At 48.5% G+C, this 26,744-nt stretch overlaps 1 protein-coding gene across 1 annotated transcript in view; it reads right to left on the bottom strand.

The window, feature by feature from the left end:
• Positions 1-11,518: 11,518 nt before the first annotated feature.
• The window catches only part of TBX5 (T-box transcription factor 5), a 37,625-nt gene continuing 22,399 nt past the window's right edge, over positions 11,519-26,744 (bottom strand). Inside the window, exons 7-8 of the mRNA XM_075167092.1 lie at positions 20,626-20,852; positions 11,519-12,246 (exon numbers count right to left, since the gene is read on the bottom strand). Of these exons, the coding sequence (XP_075023193.1) occupies positions 11,663-12,246; positions 20,626-20,852 (811 nt within the window). The 3' untranslated portion in view covers positions 11,519-11,662. The remainder of the gene's footprint in view (positions 12,247-20,625; positions 20,853-26,744) is intronic.

Raw genomic sequence — 26,744 nt, 5'->3', positions numbered from 1 at the left:
TTCTGGAAATGAAAGAACAGCAGAGAACCACGTTCAAGCTTCTCCTGAGCAGACAGTTCACTCTTGAGAGGGAGCCCAACGCTTGGACCTAAAAAAACTATACACACACAGATATGTTACATATTTATTCGAGGCAGAAATTGGCCAGGAAATGGCTATAAAACACACATTTTGAATAAAAGGAGGGAGATTTATGGCTCTTTTGCGAATCTGAGTCATATCTTTCTGCATCCCCCAGGCAGGAATACCCTAATCACTAACATACCCCAAACATGTACGCACAGTGGGCCGAGAATTGCTTCCTTCTGGCCACAGCTCCAGCTAAAGACGTGATAGGGATTGAGCTACTTTATCTGACAGTTGGTAAATGAATTGCCAATTCATTCTGAGCTCGGAGGGGGATTTTTTCCCCTTTAAAAAAAAGGGTCCTTTTATATACGTCTTTGATCAGTCAGGGCCTTGACAAATTATTTTCCAAGGAATTTCTTGAGCCCTAATGCCACGAGGAATAAAAAAAAAAAAAGATTTGCTCTCAAAGAAAAGCTTTTATGTCTCAAAAATTACAGCGATGTAAGGGGTTTTCCTCCATTGCCCCTCATCTCCTTCGCTTCAAAAAATGGAGGCAGGTAGCCTGAAGATTTTTCCAGCCCACCTAAAGCCAGGAGGCGATGGGGAGGAAGCACTGCGAGGTCTCCCAGCTCGATTCCTCCCCAGCATGGGGGAGCACTGCGAACTCTAGCAGAGACTGAACAGAAAGGTCATGGTCATCAATGACACTAATAAAGAGGCCCTTCAGCACTAGTATGAACAATGGGAGCAGAGGACAGCTCAGGCCTGTGTCACCAAGAAGCTGCTTGCTTGCCACGAACAGCAGCACTAAGCACTTTGGAAGGGTTGAGACACAAGGGAGCGTCTCCCCGCCGGCACTGCCGGCTGCTGGGGTCACTCCAAAGGGTGAGAATAGAGCAGTGTTTGCTTGTCTTCTACTAGGTCTGGAGCAGGGGGTAGTTTCCTGGGTTTGCCACTTTTCTCTTTTTATCCTGTCGTTTAATCCCTCTTCTCTAGGCAAGTATATGTCCTTGATTGAATCCCAGGCAGTGCAGTTAATGAGTTGCACAAGCCAGGTCTGGACAATGGCTGCACTTTCTATTATCATTAATGTACAAATAATTTATCCCCCCAGTTATCCCATTCATCTGTCCTGCAGGAGGACAGGCTCCCAACAGCACAGGATTCAATTAATACAGTTCCACTACACTGAACTTTATTATCAGGATGGCTCAAGCTCAAAAAAAAAAAAACCACAAGACCTTTTTTCCAGCCTAACCCTGCACAGGCACATATGTAACCTTTCTACAGGAATATTCCTACTGGAATCCCAATAGCAGTCCCGCTGCAGACAAGACTGATGGATAAAGCCTTTTGGTTAAGGGCTAGATGGTCCAGAGAGTATGTTGTAGCTTAATTTCCTAAAGAAATTAGCCTAATCAAATCACTGCAGCTGTCTCCTGGGAGCTTTTCACCTTCATAAGCCAAATTCAACCACCTTCAACAAAAAGACAGAATTAAAAATTTCAGGTTGAATATTGTCGAGGGTCCTCAGCAAGGAGACATTGAGCTTAAAGAGTTTTTCAAGCTAGTTCACGCTTTAAATAGTACCTGTTAAACTTTTCCTGGCTCACAGAGCCTCCAGATTTGGCTTCAGATTAAGTCCTAATTTAGGTTATATATAGCTACCGTTACATCTCAGCTAGCTGCACCGCTCAGACATAGGGCCACCTCTCCTGCTCTTGGAAGTCCGTCCTCCTGGAAAGAGGAGCAGCGCCTGCCAGCCGGCAGCGCTACAGACTGGGCCCAGCCAATGAACCCAGGGGGTTCTTGCCCCATCCATCAATAACCGATCAAATTGTTAAAGTTGTCCTAAAAGCTGCCCAATCAGATGAGAAAGGAGATATCATACACAGCTTTCCTGTACTTTATTAACAGCTGTGTCAATATGAGTAAAATCCAAGCAAACCAACATTAAAAACAGTCCCATATAAGGGTCAGCAATACCCTGTGATGGTGATAATCCTGCTCAGACCAAGAGCTCACTTCCTTACAGGCAAGAGTCTCCAAATGTTGGCATAAACTGAACCACAATGTCTGGAAGAGAGACAGTAGGAAAATATTTAAGACTTCAGAAGTTTTGCGGTTGTTTTTTCATGCTATAGCACAGTAGGAATGAGGTGGCCCTTTTGGTTCCTAGTCCTGACTTTGTCATGTTTCATTTTTCTTTTGAATACTGATTAGAGCTGAGCAACATTTTGGGATGGAGGGTGGCATGACATGAGAGTTGGCTTTTTTCCATTAGGAAAAAAAAAAGCGGATTAGATCAAATTGTCTTACAAAGAGAGTCAGCAACCACTACAAAAACTACCCTTACCTCCCATCCCAGCAGCAATGTTTTATGTCAAAGCTTAAGAAGCTTTGATGTTTCCTGTTCTAGGAGATGCTTTACTTGGAAACATCTTTTATTGTTTCGGGTGATTTGTTTAAAAATGGAGGGAAAAGTACAATTATTTCTTTGTAAGCTAAGCAAATGATGTCTTTCAAGCCTAAGCAGTGTTTTGGTGCCGGTTAAATACACCCAAAAAAAGCAGTTATCCACACTGCTCCAATAGTGGTATTTAATCTCCTTTGCAAAGTGTTTTTGGAGGCTTTGAAGGTCACCCAGCAGGGCAAGGTTGCCTCATCTGTGGCCCGTGACCCTGGCTATGCAGTGCTGCCTTCTTCCCTTGCTACACAATCTCAGTGTAGGACACTTAGAAATGAACCAAAACAGAGTTTTATGATTTGCTCCCCACGTAGGCAAGTGCTGCAGCCACTGCCAAGCTGGGTTTGTCATCACCACCTTGACTGGCATCGACCCAAAAGTAATATTGGTGCCTGTCACTCAGTGAGGCTGTTAAAGCATCTGTGTACAGGCACACGCTCTCATAACTCACTGGCCAGCTCCAGACTGCTTACGGCATCGTGGACTATCCGTGGTTCACTGACCCTCTGCCTTAAATTAAAAGCTCTCTGAGTCTGGAATTACCTCTCCTTCCCTGCCTGGGCACGCCAAACGCCAAGCTCAGGCAGAGTAGCCAACACTACTTGAACAGCAGCAAATACATCACGCTAACCTAGCTTTTCAGCTAGGCTTCATCTAGGCTGGCTTTCCCCAGATATGTGCCCACAGAAACCATCCTGTGTTTTAGTGGGCTGCAGCACTTCTAATTAAAGGCTCTGATGAAGAAGGTGTATGCAGACAGCCTCAGCTTTACAGTGATCTTGAGATGGAAAATGCTGGGGGACACCCCAGCCTAAGTTTCTGATGAACATCAGAACCTGCAACTGCCTTTGACAGTCTCCCATAGCGTTCTCCAAGTCCAAATTGATGAGGTATGGACTGGCTAAGTAGACAACAAGGTTGGTGGAAAGTTGGCTGGACCATCAGGTGCAAAGGGCGATCATTAGCAGCAAAAAGTCCAACTGGTGGTTGGCTACTAGCAGCACCCCTCAAGGGTCAGTATTGGCACCAACGCTTTTTAATATCTTAATATATTAACGACCGGGATGATGGGACAGAGCACTCTCACCAAGTTCACAGATGATACCAAACTGGGGGAGCAGCCAATGCACTGGAAGGCAGAGCTGCTACTCAGAGGGATCCCAACAAGCTGGAGAAGTGGGATGGCAGGAGCCTCGTGAAGTTCAAAAGCAAAGCCCTGCCTCTGGTCAACCCCATACAACAGGACAGGCTGGGGCTAGAAAGCAGCTTTGCAGAAAAGGACCTGGGGGTCCTGGTGAACAACAAGTTGAACAGGAGCCAACCGTGCAGCCTTGCAGCAAAGATCAGCTGCACCCTAAGCTGTATAAGCAGAAACATAGTCAGCAGGTTCAGGGATGTGATCATAAAGGACATATTAGAAGTCCAGACACCAAGAGCAGAAGAGGAAGTAGTACACCATCATGGCCACCTCATTACCTTTTGATGAGAATGTTCCCCTGAAAGCCCCAGAGACAACAACCAAATTTCTGATTTATCACAGCCCAGGTCCAAGTAAAAGCTGAAGTGAAATATTGATGACTCTGGGATCCCTGTGATATCCTTTATGAGGCTATCACAACAGCACAAAGCCCGCAGCGATACAGACGCGCATTACTAACGCCTTCTCCCCATGCCAGATCACACAAAGTAGAGGAAAAGCAGCAGTATATTATTATCATCATGATAATAAAAATAATAATGTACTTGTTTGGCCTTATGCAACAAAAAGGTCTCAACAGCAGCATTTATGGATATAAGTACAACCGGAGCCCTGAGTCCCTTGCTGTTAAAGAGCTCGCTGTGTGCTGCAGCAGGTTTCTGCCCCTTCCCCCCCTCCAATTCAGGGCTGTACTTTTCAGAATTAAAGCAACTTTTTTTGCCTTGAGGCAGATTACAAGTCATTTGTTAGGTCTTAAGAAGAGGCCAAGCCCGCCCGACTTGTAGCACGTTATACAGCCCTGAGTGAGAGCACTGCAGAGGTTGCATCGAAACCCATTCACAGGGACCAGTATCCATCTCTGCATCACATCCCCATTTTTTTACTTACTTGTGCTTAAATGTGCTCCCAACAGCAGCAGCGCTGCTGAGCTGACTGTATCGCTAGGAGCTGCCGATGCAAAACCTCCATGGTGAAGCCCAACCCGTGTCTTGTCTCTGCCTTTAATGCCTGCGGTGGGAGGGCTCATCCAGGTGGAAATGGTGCTGGTGGGAAGCCTTGGGGAGTGTCTCCAGCTGCTGCTGCCTAATTCAGGGCAGCTGCAGACCCCACAGGACTCTCCTCCTGCTGATAGGCAGCGATGGGCATTGCCCAGGTATTCCCAGGAGAGGGGCGATGCTCACAGCACAGCCGGGCAGGATGCTCAGACAAGCAGCATTGCCCCACCACCAGCCCTTCTGATTGACAGTAGGAGCCGTCGCTCCTAAATGCATTTATTTATCTCATAGGAGAACCATAGCAGACACTTGCTGACTTTTAGCTATATTTTACTGCAGCTGAGTCCTCCCAGGTGCAGGGTGAAGCCTGCAAAACCCACAGCAAAGCAGAGTCAGAACCAACCGCTGAGGCTGTAGGATTTGTTTCAACCAAACAAAGGAAGCAGAAGACACGGAGCCACCGGGTGTGGTGGTTCCAAGTGAAACACATCAGTATTTCACTCTGAAATGACTTCAGGTTGAAAAATTTCCTTTGAAATTTCAAAAGAGTAAAATCTTCTAAATGTAAACAAAATATTTTTCCTTTTTGGGGGTCGGAATTTATTCAAGCCACTCTCTGAACTTTTTCCATTCACTTAAAACTTTGAAATTTTTATTACTCAAAAAAATGCAGCGAAGGCATTCACTTTTCCAGAGAGAACTCAAAAAAAAAAAAAAAGGGCAAAATATTTTTTGCCTGGTGATGAGTTCTAGTCCCACCTCCAGACAAGTCATTTCTTTTCTCTGCCTCACTTTCCTCGCCAGTAAAATTTCCAACTTTATTGTATATCCTAAAACCCAACAAAGAAGAAAAAACGGGGTGGGGGGAAAGACTCAGAATCCCTTGAGAGTCTCATATAATCACAGGACTCCAGGAACTGGAAACTTTAAGAGGGGAAAAAAAAAAAACAACACTTTTGCAAATCACATGAGACCCATCATAAAATTGTCAGAGTTGGCAGCACCGTAAAACCTATGATATTGTGGGCTGGATTTATGAGCAAGAATCCTGAGGCTTTGGGATATTTTTTTCCCTCAGCCCTTGAGGCAGTTTTCGGCCCTGGGAAGCAGGGAGGGAGGACGGCTCTGCCCTGGGAGCGCAGCCTGGAGCAGGAGAGGGGTGACTCTGCCCCCCTCAAGCATCCTTGTCCCTAGGGAAAACCCCACCAATGCAGGTTCGGGAGCTGCTGATCCCAGCAGGTACCACGGCAGAGAAAAGCCACCTCCCAGAAACACGGGCTGCTGAAACCAGCAATGTGGAGGCAAGCTGATAGGGGCAAACAAAGAGCTCTCTGTGTGCCTGCTCAGGGCATCTGCAGCCTCCCCAGGTACGAGCCATGGTGACTGCAGGGAGTATTTTAACCCAGGAAGGCAGCTGAAAAAACAGCATCGTGACCGCAGCCTGGGAATTCGTGTTCGCTCTTTAAAAGATGTTTTTAGCAAAGGTTGGGTTTCTTTCTCTCCTTCTCCACTTGAAGGAATTGCACAGCCTGCACTTATTTATTATGGTTCATATATAAAGCCCTGTTTTTCTTCTGCCTGGTGACGTTTCACAGCTACTTTCCACGCTGCCAGAGCACTGAGCTTGCTCCAAGGCTGTCACCAAAAGGAAGAGGTTTGTGGTGAGGAAGGTTCCCTGCCCACAAGGAGGGTGGTGGGCCACCATTGCCTTCTCTACCTGCCACACCAGCCCTCCTCCTCCACCAGCTTTGCAGGGCTCCCCTCGGTGCCCAAGCTCCCTCCTTGCCTGGGGACATGGTTCACCCTCCAGGCCACCTCCCAGGAAAAAGTCCAGCTCTCCAGGACTCTTCCACCATCCCTGTCCCCTGGCCCATGGCAGAAGCACCCCAGGTGCACTGATGGCCTCCTTGTTCCTCATGCCAACACGGCTCCACAGGACTGCATCCTTGGGGAGTTACCTCGCTTTTCAGCACCAAAACACAATGATCAGGGCCTATCACGGTATCACAGACTCCACCAAAGAGCCTCGGCGTTTCTCTGACGAGCCAAAAAAATGATGCGAGGAGCTCAGAGGAAATTAGTCAAGTTGAAAGTCTAAAGACAATAAAAAATATTTCTATAAATACATTAGCAACAAAAGGAGGGCTAAGGAGAATCTCCATCCTTTATTGAATGCGGGGGGAAACACAGTGACAAAGGATGAGGAAAAGGCTGAGTACTTAACGCCTTCTTTGCCTCAGTCTTTAGTAGTAAGACCAGTTGTTGTCTGGGTACCCAGCCCCCTGAGCTGGAAGACAGGGATGGGAGCAGAGTGAAGCCCCCGTAATCCAAGGGCAAATGGTTAGCGACCTGCTACCCCACTTAGACACACACAAGTCTATGGGGCCGGATGGCATCCACCCAAGGGTACTGAGGGAGCTTGGAGGAGTGCTCACCGAGCCACTTTCCATCATTTATCAGCAGTCCTGCCTATCCGGGAGGTCCCGGTTGACTGGAGATTAGCAAATGTGACATCCATCTGCAAGAAGGGCCAGAAGGAGGATCTGGGGAACTACAGACCTGTCAGTCTGACCTCTGTGCAGGGGAAGTTATGAAGCAGATCATCTTGAGTGCCATCACGTGGCATGTACAGGTCAACCAGGTGATCAGGCCCAGTCAGCACGGGTTTATGAAAGGCAGGTCCTGCTCGACTAACCTGATCTCCTTCTATGACAAGGTGTCCCGCTTAGTGTATGAGGGAAAGGCTGTGCATGTTGTCTACCTAGACTTTAGTAAAGCCTTTGACACCGTTTCCCACAGCATTCTCCTGGAAAAACTGGCAGCTCATGGCTTGGACGGGCATCTTCTTCACTGGGTAAAAAACTGGCTGGGTGGCTGGGCCCAAAGAGTTGTGGTGAATGGAGTTAAATCCAGCTGGCAGCCGGTCACAAGTGGTGTTCCCCGGGGCTCAGTATTGGGGCCGGTTCTGTTTAATTCCTTTATCAATGATGTGGACAAGGGGATCAAGCGCACCGTTGATGAGCTTGCAGATGACACCAAGTTGAGCGGGAGTGTTGATCTGCTCGAGGGTAGGAGGGCTCTGCAGAGGGACCTGGACAGGCTGGATCGATGGGCTGAGGCCAATGTATGAGGTTCAACAAGGCCAAGTGCCGGGTCCTGCACTTCGGCCACAACAACCCCAGGCAACGCTACAGGCTTGGGGAAGAGTGGCTGGAAAGCTGCCCGGAGGAAAAGGACCTGGGGGTGCTGATCGACAGCCGGCTGAACATGGGCCGGCAGTGTGCCCAGGTGGCCAAGGTGGCCAGTGGCATCCTGGCCTGTATCAGAACTGGTGTGGCCAGCAGGAGCAGGGAGGTGATCGTGCCCCTGTACTGGGCACTGGTGAGGCCGCACCTCGAATCCTGTGTTCAGTTTTGGGCCCCTCACTACAAGAAGGACATGGAGGTGCTGGAGTGTGTCCAGAGGAGGGCAACGAAGCTGGTGAAGGCTCTCGAGAATAAGTCCAATGAGGAGCAGCTGAGGGAACTGGGGTTGTTTAGTCTGGAGAAGAGGAGGCTGAGGGGAGACCTCATCGCGCTCTACAACTACCTGAAAGGAGGTTGTAGCGAGGTGGGGGTCGGTCTCTTCTCCCAAGTAACAAGCGATAGGACGAGAGGAAATGGCCTCAAGTTGCGCGAGAGGAGGTTTAGGTTGGATATTAGGAAAAATTTCTTCACTGAAAGGGTTGTCAAGCCTTGGAACAGGCTGCCCAGGGAAGTGGTTGAGTCACCATCCCTGGGGGTATTTAAAAGATGTGTAGATGCGGTGCTTAGGGACATGGTTTAGTGGTGGACTTGGCAGTGCTAGGTTAACGGTTGGACTTGATGAACTTAAAGGTCTTTTCCAACCTAAACGAATCTATGATTCTATGGAAGCTTGAGGCTTTCCTTCCAAAATAATTTACCATGTGGGTTTAGTTTCCTTAATACTCTTTGAGATGCATGGCACACATTTCTGGTAAGACCTCTTTACTTACAGAGTAACCACTGGCCATTTAATTACATGTAAATTACCATATAGTGATAAGATGATTACATGATTAGCAGTGGGATAACGAAGCCTGGAAAGTACAATGTAATTGACAGCTAAATACAGTGTAATTTTTTATTCCTTAACTCAAAATGCAATTTACTGTGTCATTAATCTTGGACAACTGCATATTCTGGAGGAACAGCATGTGATTTCCTGAGCAATGCAACGTTTGAGTAACTCCCTGGGGGTGGCCCCACGAAGACAAGCAGCTTTGTGTATAACTTGAGGTCCCAGCCATGCCCACAGAAGGGTTACGTGATGCCTACGTCTCCTCTGCCTGCAAATGGCTGATACCCAGAGCGAGCTCCCAGGGTAGCACAGCATCGCGTTTTGACTGCGTCTCACCCAACATTTACGAAACTCGGTTCTTGCAAGCAGAAAACAGTAAAAGCAGAGACAGCCAAAGGCAGGACAGCCCCAGCAGGCACCATCCCTCAGGTCCCACCTGCCATGGGACAGCGAGGTGGGAGCAGCACCTGTGAAGGGGGTCTACTAATCCTACTCACTTTCTGCCCCTTTGCAAGGTGTCCCTAGATCTCTGGGGCACAGGAGGCCACCGAGGCTGCCAGCCACGCATTGGCGGTGCCGCTGCTGCAGCCAGATGAGCTGCTGCTGGTGGGGCGGTCTGGGGAGACCTCGGTTCGTGCCCAGGAGCTGGCCACGCTGCTCCCTGGGGTGGCCATGGCTTACCAGCCACACAGACACCTTTCTGCTGGGCTTCTCGCATGCAATCTCTTTATTTCTCTGGAGCTGATTTTCCCATCTTGCTTCCAATCCGCGAAGCATCCAGCATCCTCCCCTCCTTCGCTGAGGGTGGGACACAGCCCCACACCTCCCCCGGGCCAGACATCCCCCCGCCAACCCCATCTGCGTGGGAACGGGCGGCAGCTCCACCTCCACGAGGGCTTCCCGGTGCCACCCCAGCACCCACCTGGATTCCCAAGGTCACTTCTACATCTGCTTCGATGGGAAAGTGACCCCAAGAGAGCATCTCCCTTCGGGACGGGTTGGGTGGGAAGGATCTGGGGGACCCAGACAGTTTTGTGGCGGAGAAACACGCAGCCCCAGGCACAGCAGTCTCAGGCTCAGCCCACCACTGCCTAAGAGCCTTCCCCGCTGGATGCTGTACCTCCTGTGGTACACCAGAAATAACGAAAAATCAAACTTACGGACATCGAGCAGAAAGAACCAAAAAACCCACCCAAAACAAAAAAAAAATTAAAAAAAGGTGGGCAGGCCCCTTGCCGTTGAGAGCATGTGGTATTTATTAGACATAAATTGGCACACAAGAACAGGAAAGCGTAGCTAGGTAGGGATTATTTTTTTCTTCTTAGCTACACGGCTTTGGATACCTGTCTATAAACCCTCCCACACACATACCGGCATTCCCACGCATTCACACCCACGTTCTCAGTTGCTGACACACAGGTATACCTCTTTTGTTAATTAGAATTACTTTTAATTAAAAATATATGTAAATTATATAGAGTGTGCACAGCTTGGAGAGAAAAAAAAAAAGAAGAAAAGAAAGCAAACTTCCGTTTCAATAAAAATTTTAACCCCTTTGAATCAGCTGCTTTGCTGGCTTTGTGACATACCATGAGTTATTTGAACTCCCATGTATAAATAAATAGTACCAGGAAATTTTACACCTGAAAAATTCTGCAGTAGACATTTTTACTTACACACATTTGCTTTTTCTTCTCTTCTTGCCTCCCCCACTCCCAGCCTCCCGTGATCATTTTCTGCTCCTTTTAAAGACATTTACTTAAAATCTCACTTAACATACCCAGACCAGTATCCCGTTTTCTTTTTTTTTTTTTTGAGAGGAAGAAAAAGAACGCACGATAAAATGAAAGTCCGGGATCGCAAACAAGCGTCAGCACCATTTTTATGAGCAAAGTTTTCCCTTTCACTGTCTGCATCCTCTCTCCCCCCTTTCCTCCCCTCGCAGCTGGCTCAGAGCCTCGCTTTCTGCATGCTGGTAAAAATTCGGCAGGAGACAAGCTGTCGATGTTTTCAAGTTTGAAAGGTACCCCCCGCTTCCGTCAGAGACAGCTGATGGACCGGGCAAGACCGGGAGATGGGAAGGAAAGAAGAGCGAGAGAATTACACACAAGTGGGAAAGGAGAGGAGTTCACGGGGCGGGTTCCTGCAGAGGCGTGTTTTGGGGCGTTTGCAAGGAAACACGGCACCCCGCAGGGAGCGGTTTCACTCTGGGCGAGGTAGGTACCTGCTTTTCTTATTTGTGGGTTCGTAATACCTCTTTCTGTTGAAAAGTAACAACAATAATACTAATTAAAAAAAAAAAGAAACACCACTCCAAAATCCACCCTTGGTAAAAAGGGCTGGTGTCTTTTTTTTTTCTTTTTTTGAGAAAATTGAAAGAAAATATATATATATTATTATTTATTATATAACATCGTCAACATCAACACCACAAAAAAAAGTAACATCCTAGTTGTTTTCGTTCAAGCACTCTGACTGTGTCGAGAAAGGCAGCAGGAGTTTCGTGTCCCCGGGAGAACAAAAAGAGCAGGAGGGCGGGGGGGACGAGGGCGCGGGCTGGCGGTGGCAGCAACACAAACCGGGTGGGGACCGTGGTGGGGGAGAAGTGTGCCGATCTGTCGATTTTTCTTTTGAAACAAAAGAAAAAGGGGGGGGCAAGTCACACCGAGGCCGACGACTATTTCGTCTGTGGTTTCAATCAGTGTCCATCCCTCTCGAGTGCTATCGGTGAACATTCAGTTAAAGGAGTCTTGCAAAATATTCTCCTTATTATCGACAGGGTATTTTTTCCTTTTCCTTTTCCCTTTTTTTTTTTTTCATGGCTAATGCTCTTGCACTTTCCTGACCGCCTTGTTAGCTGTTCTCGCTCCACTCTGGCACCATGCCCACGCCGTGGACCGAGTGGTACTGGTGGGGCGAAAGGGTTCGAGGCACGCCGTGGGAATACAGGAACTCTGCGGGCTGTAAGCTGCTGGGGGGGGACTGGATGCCGGTTTGAGGTCCACACTGCCGGACGATGGGTTGGTGAGAAACGGAGGTTTGGTGCTGAAACATGCTATGGGTATCTCCGATTTGGGGAGAGGTATGGTTGGCCACGCTGCTGAGCCGGGGCATCAGCGGCCCCGAGGTGAAGTGGGCAGAGAAATGCTGGTAGGGTAACCTGTCCATCGGCTGCATGGCAGACACTGTGCAACTGCTGTAGGATGGCACGCTCGGCCACGTGTTACAGCTGATGTCTTCTAGGCTGGGCACGGGGTCCGTGGGGGGAGCGGAGCTGGCATACATACATGCTTGGCGCTGGGCTGATTCAGTCCTGTATGAAGTGTTCAGTCCCTGCTGCTGGGGGTAACTGGACCTGTAGAAAGGATCCTCTTCTGCTGGAGAAGTTTCCATGTAGGGCTTCTTGTAGGGATGCTCAGTGGTGGAACATTCCTCATCTGTTGGGAGAGAAAACTCGCGGTAGCGAACAACAATACCATGCCCTCGGCTGAACCTCCCTCTCCACAGTCCTCGTTTTACCCAGGACACAGTCGGCACAGAGCTGATCCAGACACTTCTCTCAGTTATGTCAGTGTAAATCCGGATCCCTTCCTTGGAATCGCCCTGAATCGATGCTGCTGAAACCAAGTCTTGCACTTGGCCCTCTCTGCTGGGCTGGGGAAGGGATTAGCTAGGAGCTCTGGGAGGAAAATCAGGGCTGTAAGATGCTGGCGGGACTCCGAGGCTTAGCTTGCTTGGTGACCCCCATGCACGCCCCCACGCCACCAAGCTCCTTGTCTCCTTTCTGCCACCAGCGCTTTGACCAGAGCAACATCTGCCTGCGGATACAGCGCACCTAACACAGGTCCCCACTCCCAGCTGAGAGGCGCAGAGCTGATGCTGTGAACTAAAAGCCTTTACAGCGATATACTTTCACGATAAATGAGACAAAAATGGAGATCACAATAAAAATCCCCCCGGGAGAGCATCAGCAATGGCAGAGTTGAGACAATCAGATTTGGAGTTTTACAGCCCCGGTCTTTAGCTGTGCCAAGGGAGCTGGGCACATAAATCCACGCAGGGCTGTGCGCCGGGGCCAAGCGTAACAAAAAAGAAAAGTAAATTTCACAGCTAGAAACAACAAGGCAGAGCTTGCAGAGCCCTTTGTTTCCTGCAGCATCCCGGGCCAACAGAGGGAAGGAGATAAACAATTTAGGTGAAATCTCTAGGGTGAAGCAAAATGAATAAATGAATATGCACTTATTTATTCATTCGCAGGGTCATCAAATGAAATCCAGCTCTGCTGGAAGGGATGGCAAAGTTCCCAGGGATGAGCGCTTCACCAAGAGATTTTAAGGACAGCGAGGCAAGGGAAGGGGAGCTTGTTCTGACCCAGATTAACTTTGCTGCAGCTTCAAGAACAAGATTCCTGGTGCAGCCAGAAAAACATCCCACTTTGCTTAAAGTCCTCTTGGTTGCACCCTTTCAAGGGGGGTAAAATTTGAAAGAATACTGCTAGAAATGGCCCTTTGCAAATTTTCTGAACCAACATGTTTTGAGCTGTAATTTTTTTCACCCCCAAAGGAAAATACAAAGGAAAAAAAACACTTCCACAAAAAAGAGGACTAAAAGCATCTGCCCCCCAAGAAGCACTTGCAAAAACACAGGTGTTGCCGCTGAGCAGCTCCAACGCGAGTGCCCAGGGCTCACCTTCACGAGGTGCGGATGGGCAGGGCGGGCACCTTGTGTTTCTTGTAAACATGCACGTGCGCGTACCCTTATTGCTATAAACAGCCGTGTGCTTTCTCCTGGAAGCTGCACCCACCCTAATTGTAAAATAACCCATTACTCCCACTCAGGTGTCTACCAAGTCCAGCAAACCCAGCTGGAACAACTGCTGCTGTTAGTCTTCTGGGCCTGACAACCCCAGAAAACATCAGGTACTGAGGCACACACCATGGGGACCTTCCCCCCGGTGCCCTTCGACCTTGTTGCGGCAGCCGCCCGTAAATTCAGCTGGAGAGGCACAGTCCCGTTTCATGCTTTCTTCCTGACAAGAGCAAAACCTGGCTCCTTAGTCCCAGCAATGCAGAGCCCTGATAATCAAGTTATCGTCCTCCTCTGCCTTCTCTTAAACGGGGACAGAAAGTAGGATGGGATAAGCGAGCAATGCAATCACATCTTTAAAACAGCTGAAATGGAAAGCAGATAGATGCAAAAGTGTTTCACTCTCCTTAATCCTGACCCGGTTCATTTTATATAGGAGCAGTGGGGAGGATGTGGTCCCCTGAACGACAAAAACTGGAAGCGGAGGTCTAAGCTCCCTCCCGAGCTATCACAGGAGGTACGTCTGGAAGAACTGCCTGAGCTCTAGCTTTTACAGACAGCCTAAAAGTTTTGGATCCCTAACCCACCACTGAGTAATCAGAACACTAGGGTGGAAAAACAATGTCTTGTAAAATGAAGCATTGTTCTGCTAATAAAGTTTTCAGCATTAAACCGCATTACTCTGCTGGCATTAGAAATCATTGGCTTGGGGTTTGACTGTTTACTTTATTTTTATTTTTTTCAATATACAACACAAAACAGTCAAACTCTGTTTTTCCGTTGTGTAAAAACGCGCCTGACTTACAACCTGAGGTTGCTGATTTTTCCATTTAGCCCAGACGTTTCGCTGCCTGCCACAGCCCATCAGGCAGAGCCGCAGTTACGGATCCACTTCCAGAATTCATTGCAGGTGAAGAGGGAAAAACAAAAACAACCAGCATTTCAGTGGAAACCCTATAGGTCCCGCCTCTTCTTCTGTAAGCTCTCGCGATGGCTCTGCCGGCCTCTCTAGAGCCAGGCTCACTGATGCCGTACGTGGAACAGGCACCATCACTCCAGGTTTTAAGACGTGCAAGGACACCGTACCCATCTCCAAAGAGGACACAGTCGCTAACAAAGGATTACAGCCTACCTAACAGCTTCTGCCTGCCCTCTGGCCCCTCCTCCTCATGATTTTCCCATCTATGTAACCTGAAAGTGCTGGAGAGGGAAGAGAATAGTCCATCTTCATCATCAGATGGGATGACGCAGTCCAGAGATCTTCAGTTGGTGCCAGCTGATGAATTTACACTGGTCCAGGCTCTCTAGTCTCATCTGGCATTGTCTCACCACTCCTTGGAGGGGAGACCACAGCCAGCACAGAGCAGGTGAAGTGCATCCCCATGGTGTGCAGAGCAGATCTGGGGGTGGGGAGGGGACATCTTCAAGCAAGAGAATAGCAAAAGGAGGTCAAGTCAAACAGGGCTCTCACGCAACGCTGAAGGCTGCAGTTTGAAGTCATCCCCTCCTGCTCTGGAGCCTGGACAGTGTGTCCCAAGGCCATAATCCTCTTCCTGAAGGTCCTCTCACCTCCTCAGCATCAGCGTAAGCTGGACATAGGAGATAACTGACTGGTCTACTCTGGGTTTGATTCTTGATGTTGGTTCCCTGATAGCACTTTATTGTCCTTTTCCTGTCGTCACTGAGCCCTAGGAGGTGCTGGGCACCTCTAGGAGATGCTGACCATCCTCCACATTTGTTGCTATTCTTGGAAGCCAAGAGTGGTGATCAGCTCTTGTGACCAGCCCCTCGATACTGTGCAAACCTCAAAAAGCAAAAGGTTCTGCCAAGCAGGGGAAGCTGCCAGCGCTTGGGAGAAGCTGCTCCGAAGTGGATCCAAGGAAAACGGAGCCTGCAGAATGGGGTGGAAACTGGCTCCCTCACAAGGAATTTGATGATCTATCTAATGAAGGAGCTTGAGTGAGAGCATAAGCAGTTCCAAGATTTCCGGTATTTACTACTTCCAGCTGGGCTGTAAATACCACACAAATGGCTTTTTAAATGGAATTTTCCCAATTCCAAGATTAGGGCCATCCAGAATGAAATGCAAACATGTAAAATGTCCGGACTTCAGGGTGCAATGGGCCCACCTCTTCCCCTGGTGTAAATCAGGAGCGCTCCTTTCCAATTCATGACAGTCAGCCCCCCGGGACACAAGACAATGAAGAATGGGACCCAACTGTTTAGTTTTTAAAGCTCACCCACACTTCCAGGGCATTACAGTAGGTTCATCCCGACTTTGTGAGGAAGACACAATGGGTGATTATCTCTAACACTGTTGTTTTATCCAGTCTGGTTTTAGTATGAATCTACATGAGCCTGAATAGCCAATCGCAGTGTGCAAAACTGACAAGGGTTGTCAAAGAAGAAAAGAACAAGGCAGATGCGATCAAAATGAGCATCCCTAAAGGGCAAAGCAGACGTACATCCTAGGACATGAAACCTAAGACGTGCTGGTTGTTTCAGCAATCGCACGGTTTGCAATGTGGCTGTGTTGCATTGCAGGAGAACATGACAGAAAGGGGTTTGGGGCAGAGACAACCCAAGGCAAAAGCTGGCACCTCTTCCAGAGGCAGGGAGGTGCCAGCACTGCCTGCAGAGGCACAGGAGGCACCTCCTGATGGGAGAGCAGGCTGCTTATACGAAGCTGCTGAAACTACAGCACCACAAGCAATGTGGCCGCACAGCAAAAGCTGGGTGCACACCAGCCCCCTGAGCATCTCCCCACCATGCAGGCAGGCTCTTCTTCACCCTCATTGCCCCAGCAGCCATCTTGCTCTGGGCTCCACTGCATCTACCCAAGCGGCAAACACCTCCGGCTGCAGGACAGCTCAAGCCTTGGCCAACTCATTACACTTCCTAACATCAGCAGGAGGAGCAGCATGTCCTCCAAGAAGACATCCCCTACCTGACTTTTGTCCTACAGATTCTCTGAGTGAAATAAAAGCTGGGTGGGATGAGGGAGAAATCAGTTCAACCAATGAAGAGGTCTATCCACCCTAACAGTGCCTGTTCTTGTGCAGAAGGGGGAAAGGCATTGCTGTATCTCCACCGACCTCAGCAGAGCAGGGAGGAGATGAAAGATATATTCTTCCCCACGGGCAGGGTCATGTCCAAGGTAGGTGGCTGAAGGATACGATCCTCGCTGGTTGGAGCCGGTGGATTCTGCCACATCCCTCTTCTCCCTCAGAGTGCCAACATGACAACTTTTATAACCTCCCCAGGGAGAGGCTGTTCCAGTCGCCTCCTGTTCAGCATCACAAGCATCCCAGAAATCTGCCAAGTGGTTGAGATTGTGTAAGGCTGGGAGGGAGCAGAGGTTTAAAGGGATGGCTTTTCAGTTCACAGGAAGTCTGAGGGAGGAGGATAACACAAGGGAAAACAAGCCCCGATGCCCTAACTGGGACATGGGGCTAAAATGAAAGACAGAAAGCAAGCTGCCTGCTGGTAAGTCCTTTTGGCCTTCTCCAAGCACAACAGTGAGAAAGGGAGAGGTGGAGAACAACTTGAAAAAAGGCAAAGCTCTAACTGGTCTTTGTTGCAGCCTAAAAATCCACATCAAGAACTGAGGCCACTCCTTGGTAAGATACAGGATTGGAGTTAATCCATCCTCTCAAGACCAGTCTTTTTGTGAGATGCCACAAGCAATATCGGTGTGGAGCTGGGATGCAACGCAGGATGACTCTCGCCTTGAGGACTGCCATTCCCCAGCCTTTTGCATGTTCAGAAGGTGCCTGGAGCAGCGGCCCCACTGCACCACGCTGGGGTCATTCCCAATGCTGTGACCCTGCACTCCCACCCGGGCACCAGGAATTGGAATTGCCAGATTTGGGGCTCTGGGATGTGTCCTCCCTTCCTTCCTCACCCAAAAGAGCATCAGCTCCCTGAAACAGCGGAGCCTTCAGAGATAACATTCCCTTACAGTCCTGCTGCTCTGCCCTAATGTAACTCCATATCAGATCTCCAGAGTGAATCCATCTTGACTTGACAGCTAAGGACAACACCATCAACCACAGAACTAAATCTTTGTCTTAGGTCACCAAGGAAGTAGAAGTTGAATAAGGTACCTTTGGGTTGCTCAAATACAGACCTATTGTTAACCGAGCCTAAACCAAGAGTTGACCTCCTGATTAAAAAGGATGCAGAGAAACATCACAAGATGTCAAAGCTGGAAGGAGCCGTATCTGAGAGACTATCTTGGAAAACAGTGGTGGTATTTGCTACAGAAGATACAGACACCAGCTGGTCTCAAACCCGGTCACATTGCCTTCTGCCCCTGCGAGCACTTATCCATAACGGCAGGCTTGAGAAAAAGAAATAATCCGCTTGAGAGAAATCCTAAACTGACTGAGGAAGAGTCAATGTTTGAGGAGCTGATGATCCAACAAAATCAATAATATTTCCAGTCCAGAAAAGGGACAGAGGTGCATTAGGAGTGAACATGCTCTTGCTTTCACGTTTTCTTAGATGGTGAGGCTTGTTAAAAGTTATGCAGAAAAGTAGGAAAGCAGGAGAGGCTGTGAAGGAAAGCTTAATATTTCACTTAGAAAGGAGAGGCTGGAAAAGGAAGAAAAAGAGGAATGTTATAGGTAAGGTTGTTTTCCCAAGTTCAATAAAGATCCTCGCTCAGTGCTAGAAGAAAGTGCCACGCTCAGTCTGAGTTTGAGACGAAACCTTGGATCACGTTCTGATTTATCTGAACAGAATTGCTCATCTCTAGTGACTTTTTTTTTTTTTTAATTAATTTCACTTTGCAAAGAGCTGCTTGGCAGCTTATGTTGGCTCTCTGTTTCCCATTAACTTTGTGTTTCTTTTCTTTAAGCCCTGGTGGCTGTTTTCGATTTACTAGATGCATGGGGAGGGGGAAAAAGGCACAGGGAGGAAAGCAGAGGCTCAGGCTCCTGAGACGTACAGCTTCACGGAAGAAGCCGGTGGTATCGGACAGGACACCGCTTCTCTTTGATTAAAGCATTTGGCGGCTTTGATAAAAGGCCCTTAACTGCTTGTGCCACTCAAGCCATCGTAGAGATAATGAGGGGCCATCAGCCGTGCAGACAAGGACTCCCTTTGCCAGTCTCCTGCGCTTTCGCAAGGGCCACGCAGGCCAAAAGGGGCCGGGGAGCTTATTACAGGGCAGATAGTCGTCTCTTTTGTGACAATAAGAGGAAGTGAGATAATTGGGGGATTGAGGGAAACCACCCATGGAGACACCACTTAGCGGGAATCCCAAAACTGGAAGGAAACCTCTGTTGATTCCTTATCACGTTACAATGTGGAGGCGAATGATGAATTGCCCTGCAGTGAGGGGACACGCAGCAGTCGGAGATTGTCCAAAGGGTTTGTTGCCGTTTGGGCCAGCTTGTTTTGGTTACTTTTTGCAAAGGGGAAGAGGAGCGGTGAAAGCTCAGCTTCCAGGGCAAAAGAGCACCGAGGACGGATCGCAGGCTGAGGAACAGGACCTGCCTTTCCCTCACCAACAGCGTGGCTTTGCAGCAACCCAGCCGTGTCCCAAAGCCTCGCACCCACACGGGGGTAGCAAGGGCCACACACCCCACCTCTGACCTCAGGGGACACTCTGGGAGGCCACTGCAACTCCTTATTCCCTACCTTACAGGTAGCTCAAGTCTAGCATCACCATTTCCAATCACAGCTTTGATACACTCTATACGAGCACGAGGGTTGCCTGGTCAGCTGGAGGGGTCAGAAAATGATGCCTCTGTTTTCCACTGTTTGGCTCAATCTCACATCAGGAAAATATTAAGATTTATCAACATTTTGTTTTGCATATATACTTGTACACAGCACGTGACGTTACAACATTGAGGGGATTCACCAAGGATGTGAGAGAGATTTCCACTGCCCGCCTGCCTCATCTGCCAGCGCTTCCCAGCATCCGCTACCTTAGACTGTGTGTCTATACTGCACATCCCAGAGCGCCAGGGGTTACGTTACTAAAAATAATGACATATGGCTGACTGATAGGACCGTGCAGGGAAGCAGGAAGGGATCTGCTGCGGGAAGAGGCTACTGGGCTGCAGAAATTCTTGGTGCATTCAAATGCCATGCTGCACGCTGACTCCTATTAGGTTTTCTCATGCAATGTAGACTAAATCCTGAGAAAAGGGAATAGGGTTGGCAGTAACCACCTCCTGCCCACCCCATAGGGTTGCATTCAGCCCTGGAAATCCCCTGTTTCCTTCTGAGTGTCTGGGGTGGAACGGATTTGAGGCTTTTGTGATGTGAGACCTGCAAGTGTTGCTGCACTTCGTCATTCCCATTGCTTTGGGAGAGGAAGGGAGAGACTGCAAACCTGCCTGAGAACAATTATCCCATCGATATCATGGGGCTCTTCACGCCAGGACGAGCTGAGCAGTCAGTGTAAAGCCCTCACAGTTTGATCCCTCAAGCTCTGTCAAAGCACGTCAATCGCACCAGAAGGGAACGAACATGGATATCATGATTTTCAATCCCACACCCCGTTCATTAGACCGAGCATTTAAGTGGAATTGCTTTCTGCATACACAACTGTGTCCCAACTGTGAGGCTCTTAGTCGAAAACCATGCAAAACCCAAGCTGCCAAGGTATCTCCACTTGGAGATTAACCCTGTCTGAGGGGCTATGGAGACAGATACGTCATCTTTATCTCTGGCACCAGCTATCTTACTGAATGTGGATTCAACCTGGGTGAAAGGTACTGCCACCCCTCCAAACAGCTCGCTCCCAGTCCAGCAGCAGAGATGGGGTTTTAGGCTGACACCGGTGAGAGAAGTTTCCCAGCCCAGCCCGGGGGACCTGCCCACCTCCAGCACACAGCCCTCATCCCTTGCTCATCCTCAAGTGTCACTGAAAAGCAGGCTGGGGCTGTCCAGCCTGTGGGGAAGGGGAAACATCAGAAAACAAGGCTGGCAGTAGTGTCAGGAAGGGGAAAGCCACCCAGCAAGCGTTGAGCGGGGAGCAGCCAAGGCCTGACCTTTTCTCTTGGTGCAGTGGTAGATCTGGCTGTGCTCCTGGGAGATCGGGTAGGGGTTGGCAGGCGGTAGCAGGTCCTGGGAGGTGCTCAACACCCCATTCTCGCACTGGTACTGGGAGCCCAGGTTGGAGGAGGCAGAAAGGACCCTGGTCTCGCCACTGAAGGGGCTGTGATTCGAGGACACTTTTTGTCTCACTGTGCTCCTGGGAACAACCGGGTACTCTTTACTAAAAGAAAAGACATAAAAAAAAACAAGGCAGAAAAGCAATCAATTAATAAATAGATCGGTGAATTAATAAATGAAGGCAGCACATTAGTGTCATGGTGTTTGTTTAGACTTGCAGGGAAACAGAGACATCCCTCCCAGGAGGCTGCAGCCCCGTCACACTTTATCGGTGCAGCACTCTCTTCTAGTTCACTTTCCTTTTAGTATCTTTCCCTTTAGAGTCGTGCCTTTTCCACCACAACTGCTATTTTACACCCATAGATCAAATAGATATATGCAGTTATAACAAAATACTCAAGATTTATATCTACATATTATGATAGCATTCATAAAGTATATACTATTTATACCGTATATTTGGATGTGCATATGCGTGTAAATAAAAACCTCATTTCTGCCAAGCTGACTTGGAGATGGATTAAATATTTAGGTCTACTTTTTCTCCTTATGGTAGTTGTCCCCATTCCTTTTCCCCAGGGTCTGCCAGCCTGGTTGTCCTGGATGAGAGATCCCTGGACCAGAGAACAAGCTCCACTCCAGAGTGCTCAGAAAAGAGAAATAAATAAATCACCAAGACCTGATGCACGCCCAGAGCCACATGCCTCAGCAGAGCCAGGCTGGGAGGGTGAGCACTGATGGAAAGTCTGGTTTGTTCCCTTGCTCTGAAATCTGGGATGATTTGCCAACCCTGGCTGGAAATCCCTCTCCTACAAGACCCTACAGTGTGTTTTGGAGACATTTCTCCAAGCACATCAGCAACGCGGCTGGACAAGATTATTCCTGCTCTGCAGGGCGGAGAACTGAAGCTGAGTAGGGGGTCTCAGAGACTTCAGGCAAGGAGCAAGCCTCCTCCTGGGACTGTCTCCAAGACAGCTGGGTGCTCCCTGAACCCAAAGACTTGGTAAAATGTGTAAAGATCAAGTAGCACAGCAGCACCTCAGAAACTGCCACCAGGCTCAGAGCAGCCACGAACCAGAGCCCAGATCCCAAAACAAGCTTTCTTCTTTGAGGCTCTAACCATTGGACCAAGCTGGCTTTGAGGTATCCTACTCACCTGCCCAAAATCATTATGCTGGAGCAAGGACAGATCCTTAAATCCCATGAACAAGCTCACCTGGCCACTTACACATGGAGGAGGAGCACTACATCTCCAATTACACCCCTTAGAGAGGACCTATCACCGTAGCAACTCAGAACTTATTTACAAAATTTAACAATACCAATTATATAAACCTACTCACAGCAGGGAGCTTTCATCCAAACCACTGCTGTGGTGGCTGCCAGAAACATCAGCAACCGAGCTGTAATGGAGGGGAAACTCACCCAGGAGCTCAAAACCAAATAAATGTGTCTCTCATTGTGCCACAAAAGCTTTCCAAACCCCGGGCACTGGTGGCTTGCCAAGCAGAGCCTATTCCAAAGGTGGGGTTTCTTCCCCTGGAAGCCCAGCAGCTCCTCCCTGCAGGAGCATGGCTTTCCACCCACTTCTGCTGGCTGACCAGGCAGCTTTTTCCCAGAACTGAAGTCCAGGATGTGCACGAGGAACAAGAGAGAGATGGACTGGGAGGAAGCAGAGACTTATCCCTCAGATACACAAGACAGCAATAGATGCCAGGGTGTGTGGTGGGCTTCAGAGGACCTCTCTGCCTGTGGACACCCAGTGCTAGCATGTCCACCCCAGGAGCACTTGCTGGGGGGCAGCTTTGGTGGCTTTTCAGGAACATCAAGAGTTATGGCCTTCAAACCTTCTAGGTTCGAGGGGTCTCCCAGCCCCACCAGGCCCGGTTTTGAGCTGCCTGCTCCTGTCGTGCTCCACCTCCACACAGGGACCCTTATGGAAACAGTACCAGCATGACACCCCAAAGCTGCATCCCCACCATGTTTCCCTTCCAAGGACACAAGCCATAGGGAGGTGACACATGGACCTTGCCCTTAGCTCTCCTCCCTAATGAGTGGCTGCTGCTGGTTCCTTCTTCCTCAGCTCCAACAACTCCACCCTCCGTCCCCCCCTAAGAAATGACAGAGCCTTTTTTTTTTTTCTCCCCCCCCAGTACCTGTGAGCTATGATGGAGGAGGAGGAGGAGGAGGAGGAGAAGGAGGGGGCGGCACATACCATGGCACGATGCCACATCATGTTCTCTGTGGCTCTTTTGGAGGATGTAGAGATGACTGCAGTCACAGTTTCTCCCTGCTTCGGTGAGGGAAGAATTGGATGTCTCTTTGGGATTGTCATCCCCTCCCCATTCACACATGGGATTAGATCTGCATGGGGGTTTCTTACAGTAAATTCTCAGGGTAGCTCACAGGGGCCCCATCAACATCACTGTGAGAGGCACCACACAAACACTAAGAAGCCATCCCCGTCCCAGATGCTTCTCACTTAAATCTACGTGTTCTCTGTCTCAGTGGAGAGCTGAGAAAGGGAAAATTTAACCATATGATTGGTTTTTCTTGTTAAAAAATACTCCCTCTCCATAAAGGAGCTGTATGCCTGAAACAGCAATATTTTTACCCTGAAGTGCCAGCATGGGTGATGTCTGGATCCCACACTCCTGTTGTGCACTGGGGACCAAATTCCTTTCAGACTGCATTTCCCAGGGGACATGGCAGCCTCCACGGCCACAGGAGAGGACTGTGGTGCTCTGCGGGAGCCACAGTGGGAACGGGGAGTCACGCTGGAGAGGGAACAGGTTGGAGACACCAAGTTTCCAAACAGCAGTTCCCAGGAGGTATCGCAATGACTTCTCTCCTGACTGAAATATTTCCATTTCTGTCAAAACATGTTGGGTGCTATTTTTGCCAAAAAATCCACTATTTGAGGAGGGAGAGGAAGGAAAGTATTTTCTAACTAAATATCCAAAATATTCTCTTTCTTTCATTTTGCCATTTTCCTATACACAAAGGCAGTTATCTCTGTATTTCCTCCTTTTTCTTCCTTACAGGAGCTGAGGTCTAATAAAGAGATACCTCTGGTACCTTGCAAAGCAACAGTCATCTTGAAACATTTATACTGTTTCCTGAGCCCACTCAATATGCAGTGTGCACAGCTACCATTTTAGTTTGTCCTTTGGTGTTTAAAAATGCATCAGATTCTTTTTTTTTCAGGGCCTAAAAGTGACTCTTCCCAGAATAGCTGGTTGTAATCCTGGGCCACAGTTTAATGGAATGAAAGGTTTTGTTCACTGCTGGCACAAAGTGACTGTTGTGTCCAGAAATTTTGCTGTCCAAAAAAATTGCAGTGAAGCAGGGAGGGAAAAAAAGCGTTAAAGTCTGACTTACACTGGCAATATAGGAAATCGTCCACACGGCAAGGAAGAGACTGTTGTTCCTGGGCCAGAATGTGAGTTACAGTTTTACACGGGAGTGTTAATGGACTACATTTTTTTTGCATTAAAAACTGTGAAATTAGAAGAAAAAAAAAGTTGGTTGGGGAAAGAATTTATAAGGAAGGAAGCTGTCATTGGTCTATTTAAAGTCTGTTGGAGGCTAATGATGAATATTCAGTTACGGTAGTTGGTATATTACAATAGCAGAGGGGGACTGGGAGGAACGGGGAGCCGCATTGCGCAAGGTGCTGTACAGTCTCCGCACCATCGGGCTTCCAGCTGAAGGGCCACCGGGAGACAATATTACTTTGATTTTCATTAGAGCTTGGGGGAAGAAATCAGGGATGAGGTCCAAGTCTATAGCGAAGGCACTCGGTCCTGAAGTCTGGACTCAGTTCTTAACTCCCACCTGGCTAGATGTTTCCCAGACCTGTAGGATCGGGCACCGGCTCTGCATCGCTGTTTCCTATAGCACACGCATTCCTCTTTAGAGTTCATCGTACAACCCGGACCCTACAGATCAGGCCTTACAGGTGAATCCTTCCTGCATTTGCCGAGTGCTTCCATCAAAATCAGACCTCTGCCAGGTGGAATTAGCAAACTCAGTCCCATTTTCACATCTCCCCCTTCCCTGGCCAAACGATGCCCTCACCATGACAGACTTAGGAGCTCCGTAAGATCACTTATGCCACAAATTCATGTCTAGCAAAGGATTCAAAGGAGCAAATTCAGAGCTGGAAATCTTGTTGGCCTCCAGAAACTAATAAAAACTGTGGAAAAATTATAAATATAGACCTTCATAGAGCAGTCCACTTTCTTGCTTATCACTACGTTGTAAGAGAGTAATAATTTTCAATGTATTTTCATGTGCAGACTTGAAGTTTCCTAATGTACCAGCCAATGCATAGTAAATGCAGCTGCCAAACAAAAACTTTGTTAAAAATCTCTTTTAAGATCCACGGTTCATAACCAGGAAGCCTCTGCACTGAAGCATCCAACCCCTGCTGGCCCTAAGCAAATTATTTTAGAAGACACTTCTGATATTTCTGCAACAAAGCATTGCACACCGAGGCTCTCCAGAGCTGCAGTAGCTCCTGGTAACAAGATTTCAAAAGACCTATTGAATGTCAGGCCCCGAGGATCATACTGATACCTGTTTCGAGGTCAAGATGAGGCATGATACAGAAGAGGATTTCCCTGCGATTAGCTGCTGCCATTACAGGAACCGTTGAAGCCCCTGAGCTGGGCACTGTCTAGATCTTGTTCACGATGGCAATTCCTAGTTAAAATCTGACCAAAGGTATATCAGTGGCCAAACACAGTGATTCCCCTCCACTCTTTCCAAATTGCCAGGAGATTTTTACTCCTCCTTGGTCAGTCACTACAAAAGGAAAAATGTTTGCTATCCTATCGGTCCTGTCCAGTCCACTCGCCCAGCACCCGTGGGTACGGCGGTGCAGAATCAGACCGCAATTCCAGAGTGCAAACATAACTCAAAGGCATTTGGGTTCATATTTCCCAGGCCTCCAATTGTTGTCCTTCCTGCTGAGACTCGAGAGTGGGAAAGAAATGGAAGTCAGCCATAACAGATATAGAAAGAGGAAGAGAAAAAAAGTGACTGGAATAAATATACCATCTCCCAGGAAAAAAATAAACCAGAAAACAATTGTTAATGTGCATTCATTTCAGCTTATTTCCAGCATGTTGAAATAAAATTGAACCACTCTCAATAGACTGGCTGGAGAGTCTGAAGTGGATAAACTGCAGCAGGAAAGGGCTTGGTGGGAGAGGAACTACTGAGTACTTCCTTCTGTCTTACCTCAGATCAAATATGAGCTCTCTCTGCATGGGCACCGCAGACCAGCCCCACAGAAAATAATACCCTAGACTGGATGTCTAGTAATACAAGTCAAAACGTCCACTGAGCAATACGGGAGGCTCTTCACTGCAGCATGCTCCACCAACATATCCAATGTCCTGACCTTCTTGCCACAATGGGAAGCGGTCCAATAACCCTGGTTTGGGTGCACGGTACGTTTACATCCAACGCTTCCATCACTCATCTGAGCAGTGCAGCCCAAAGAGGTCACTGCAACAAACCCAGGAACCAGCAGTGAAAAGAACCACCTAGAGATCTAGAGCTATCATTGTCAGGCAAATAAAAAGGTAGATTCCCACAGAGAAATACAGCCATTTGTGTTGGAGTAAGAGAGGAACACAAGCGGAGATGGAGAGTGGATGTTGGCCAGGAGAGACAGCATCAGCATCCACCCATGCTGGGCTGAGCTTCTGCAGGTCAGGCCCTGCTGGACAAATCCCCTGAAGAAGGGGCAATGGAGAAAATTGCAGCTATCCTGTGTTTCTTGAGCTGACTTTCTCGCTTTAAAAGAGGTTTCCACTGAGGCTTTGACCAGGAAACTTTCCTCAGGGATGTTTGCTGGAGGAAAGCATCATGTCTCCAACAGATGTTATAACTCTAAGCCTCACATTGAAAATGTTTCAGACAGCATGTGGCTCTTGGGAGATTTCAGTGACAGAACATGGGAAATGAAAGTGGATGTAAAGAT

The sequence above is a fragment of the Calonectris borealis genome, chromosome 18 (genome assembly GCF_964195595.1).
Source record: "Calonectris borealis chromosome 18, bCalBor7.hap1.2, whole genome shotgun sequence".
NCBI lineage: Eukaryota > Metazoa > Chordata > Aves > Procellariiformes > Procellariidae > Calonectris > Calonectris borealis.
Note: the sequence above shows the minus strand (reverse complement) of the source record. Positions and strands in the feature narration are given on the sequence as shown.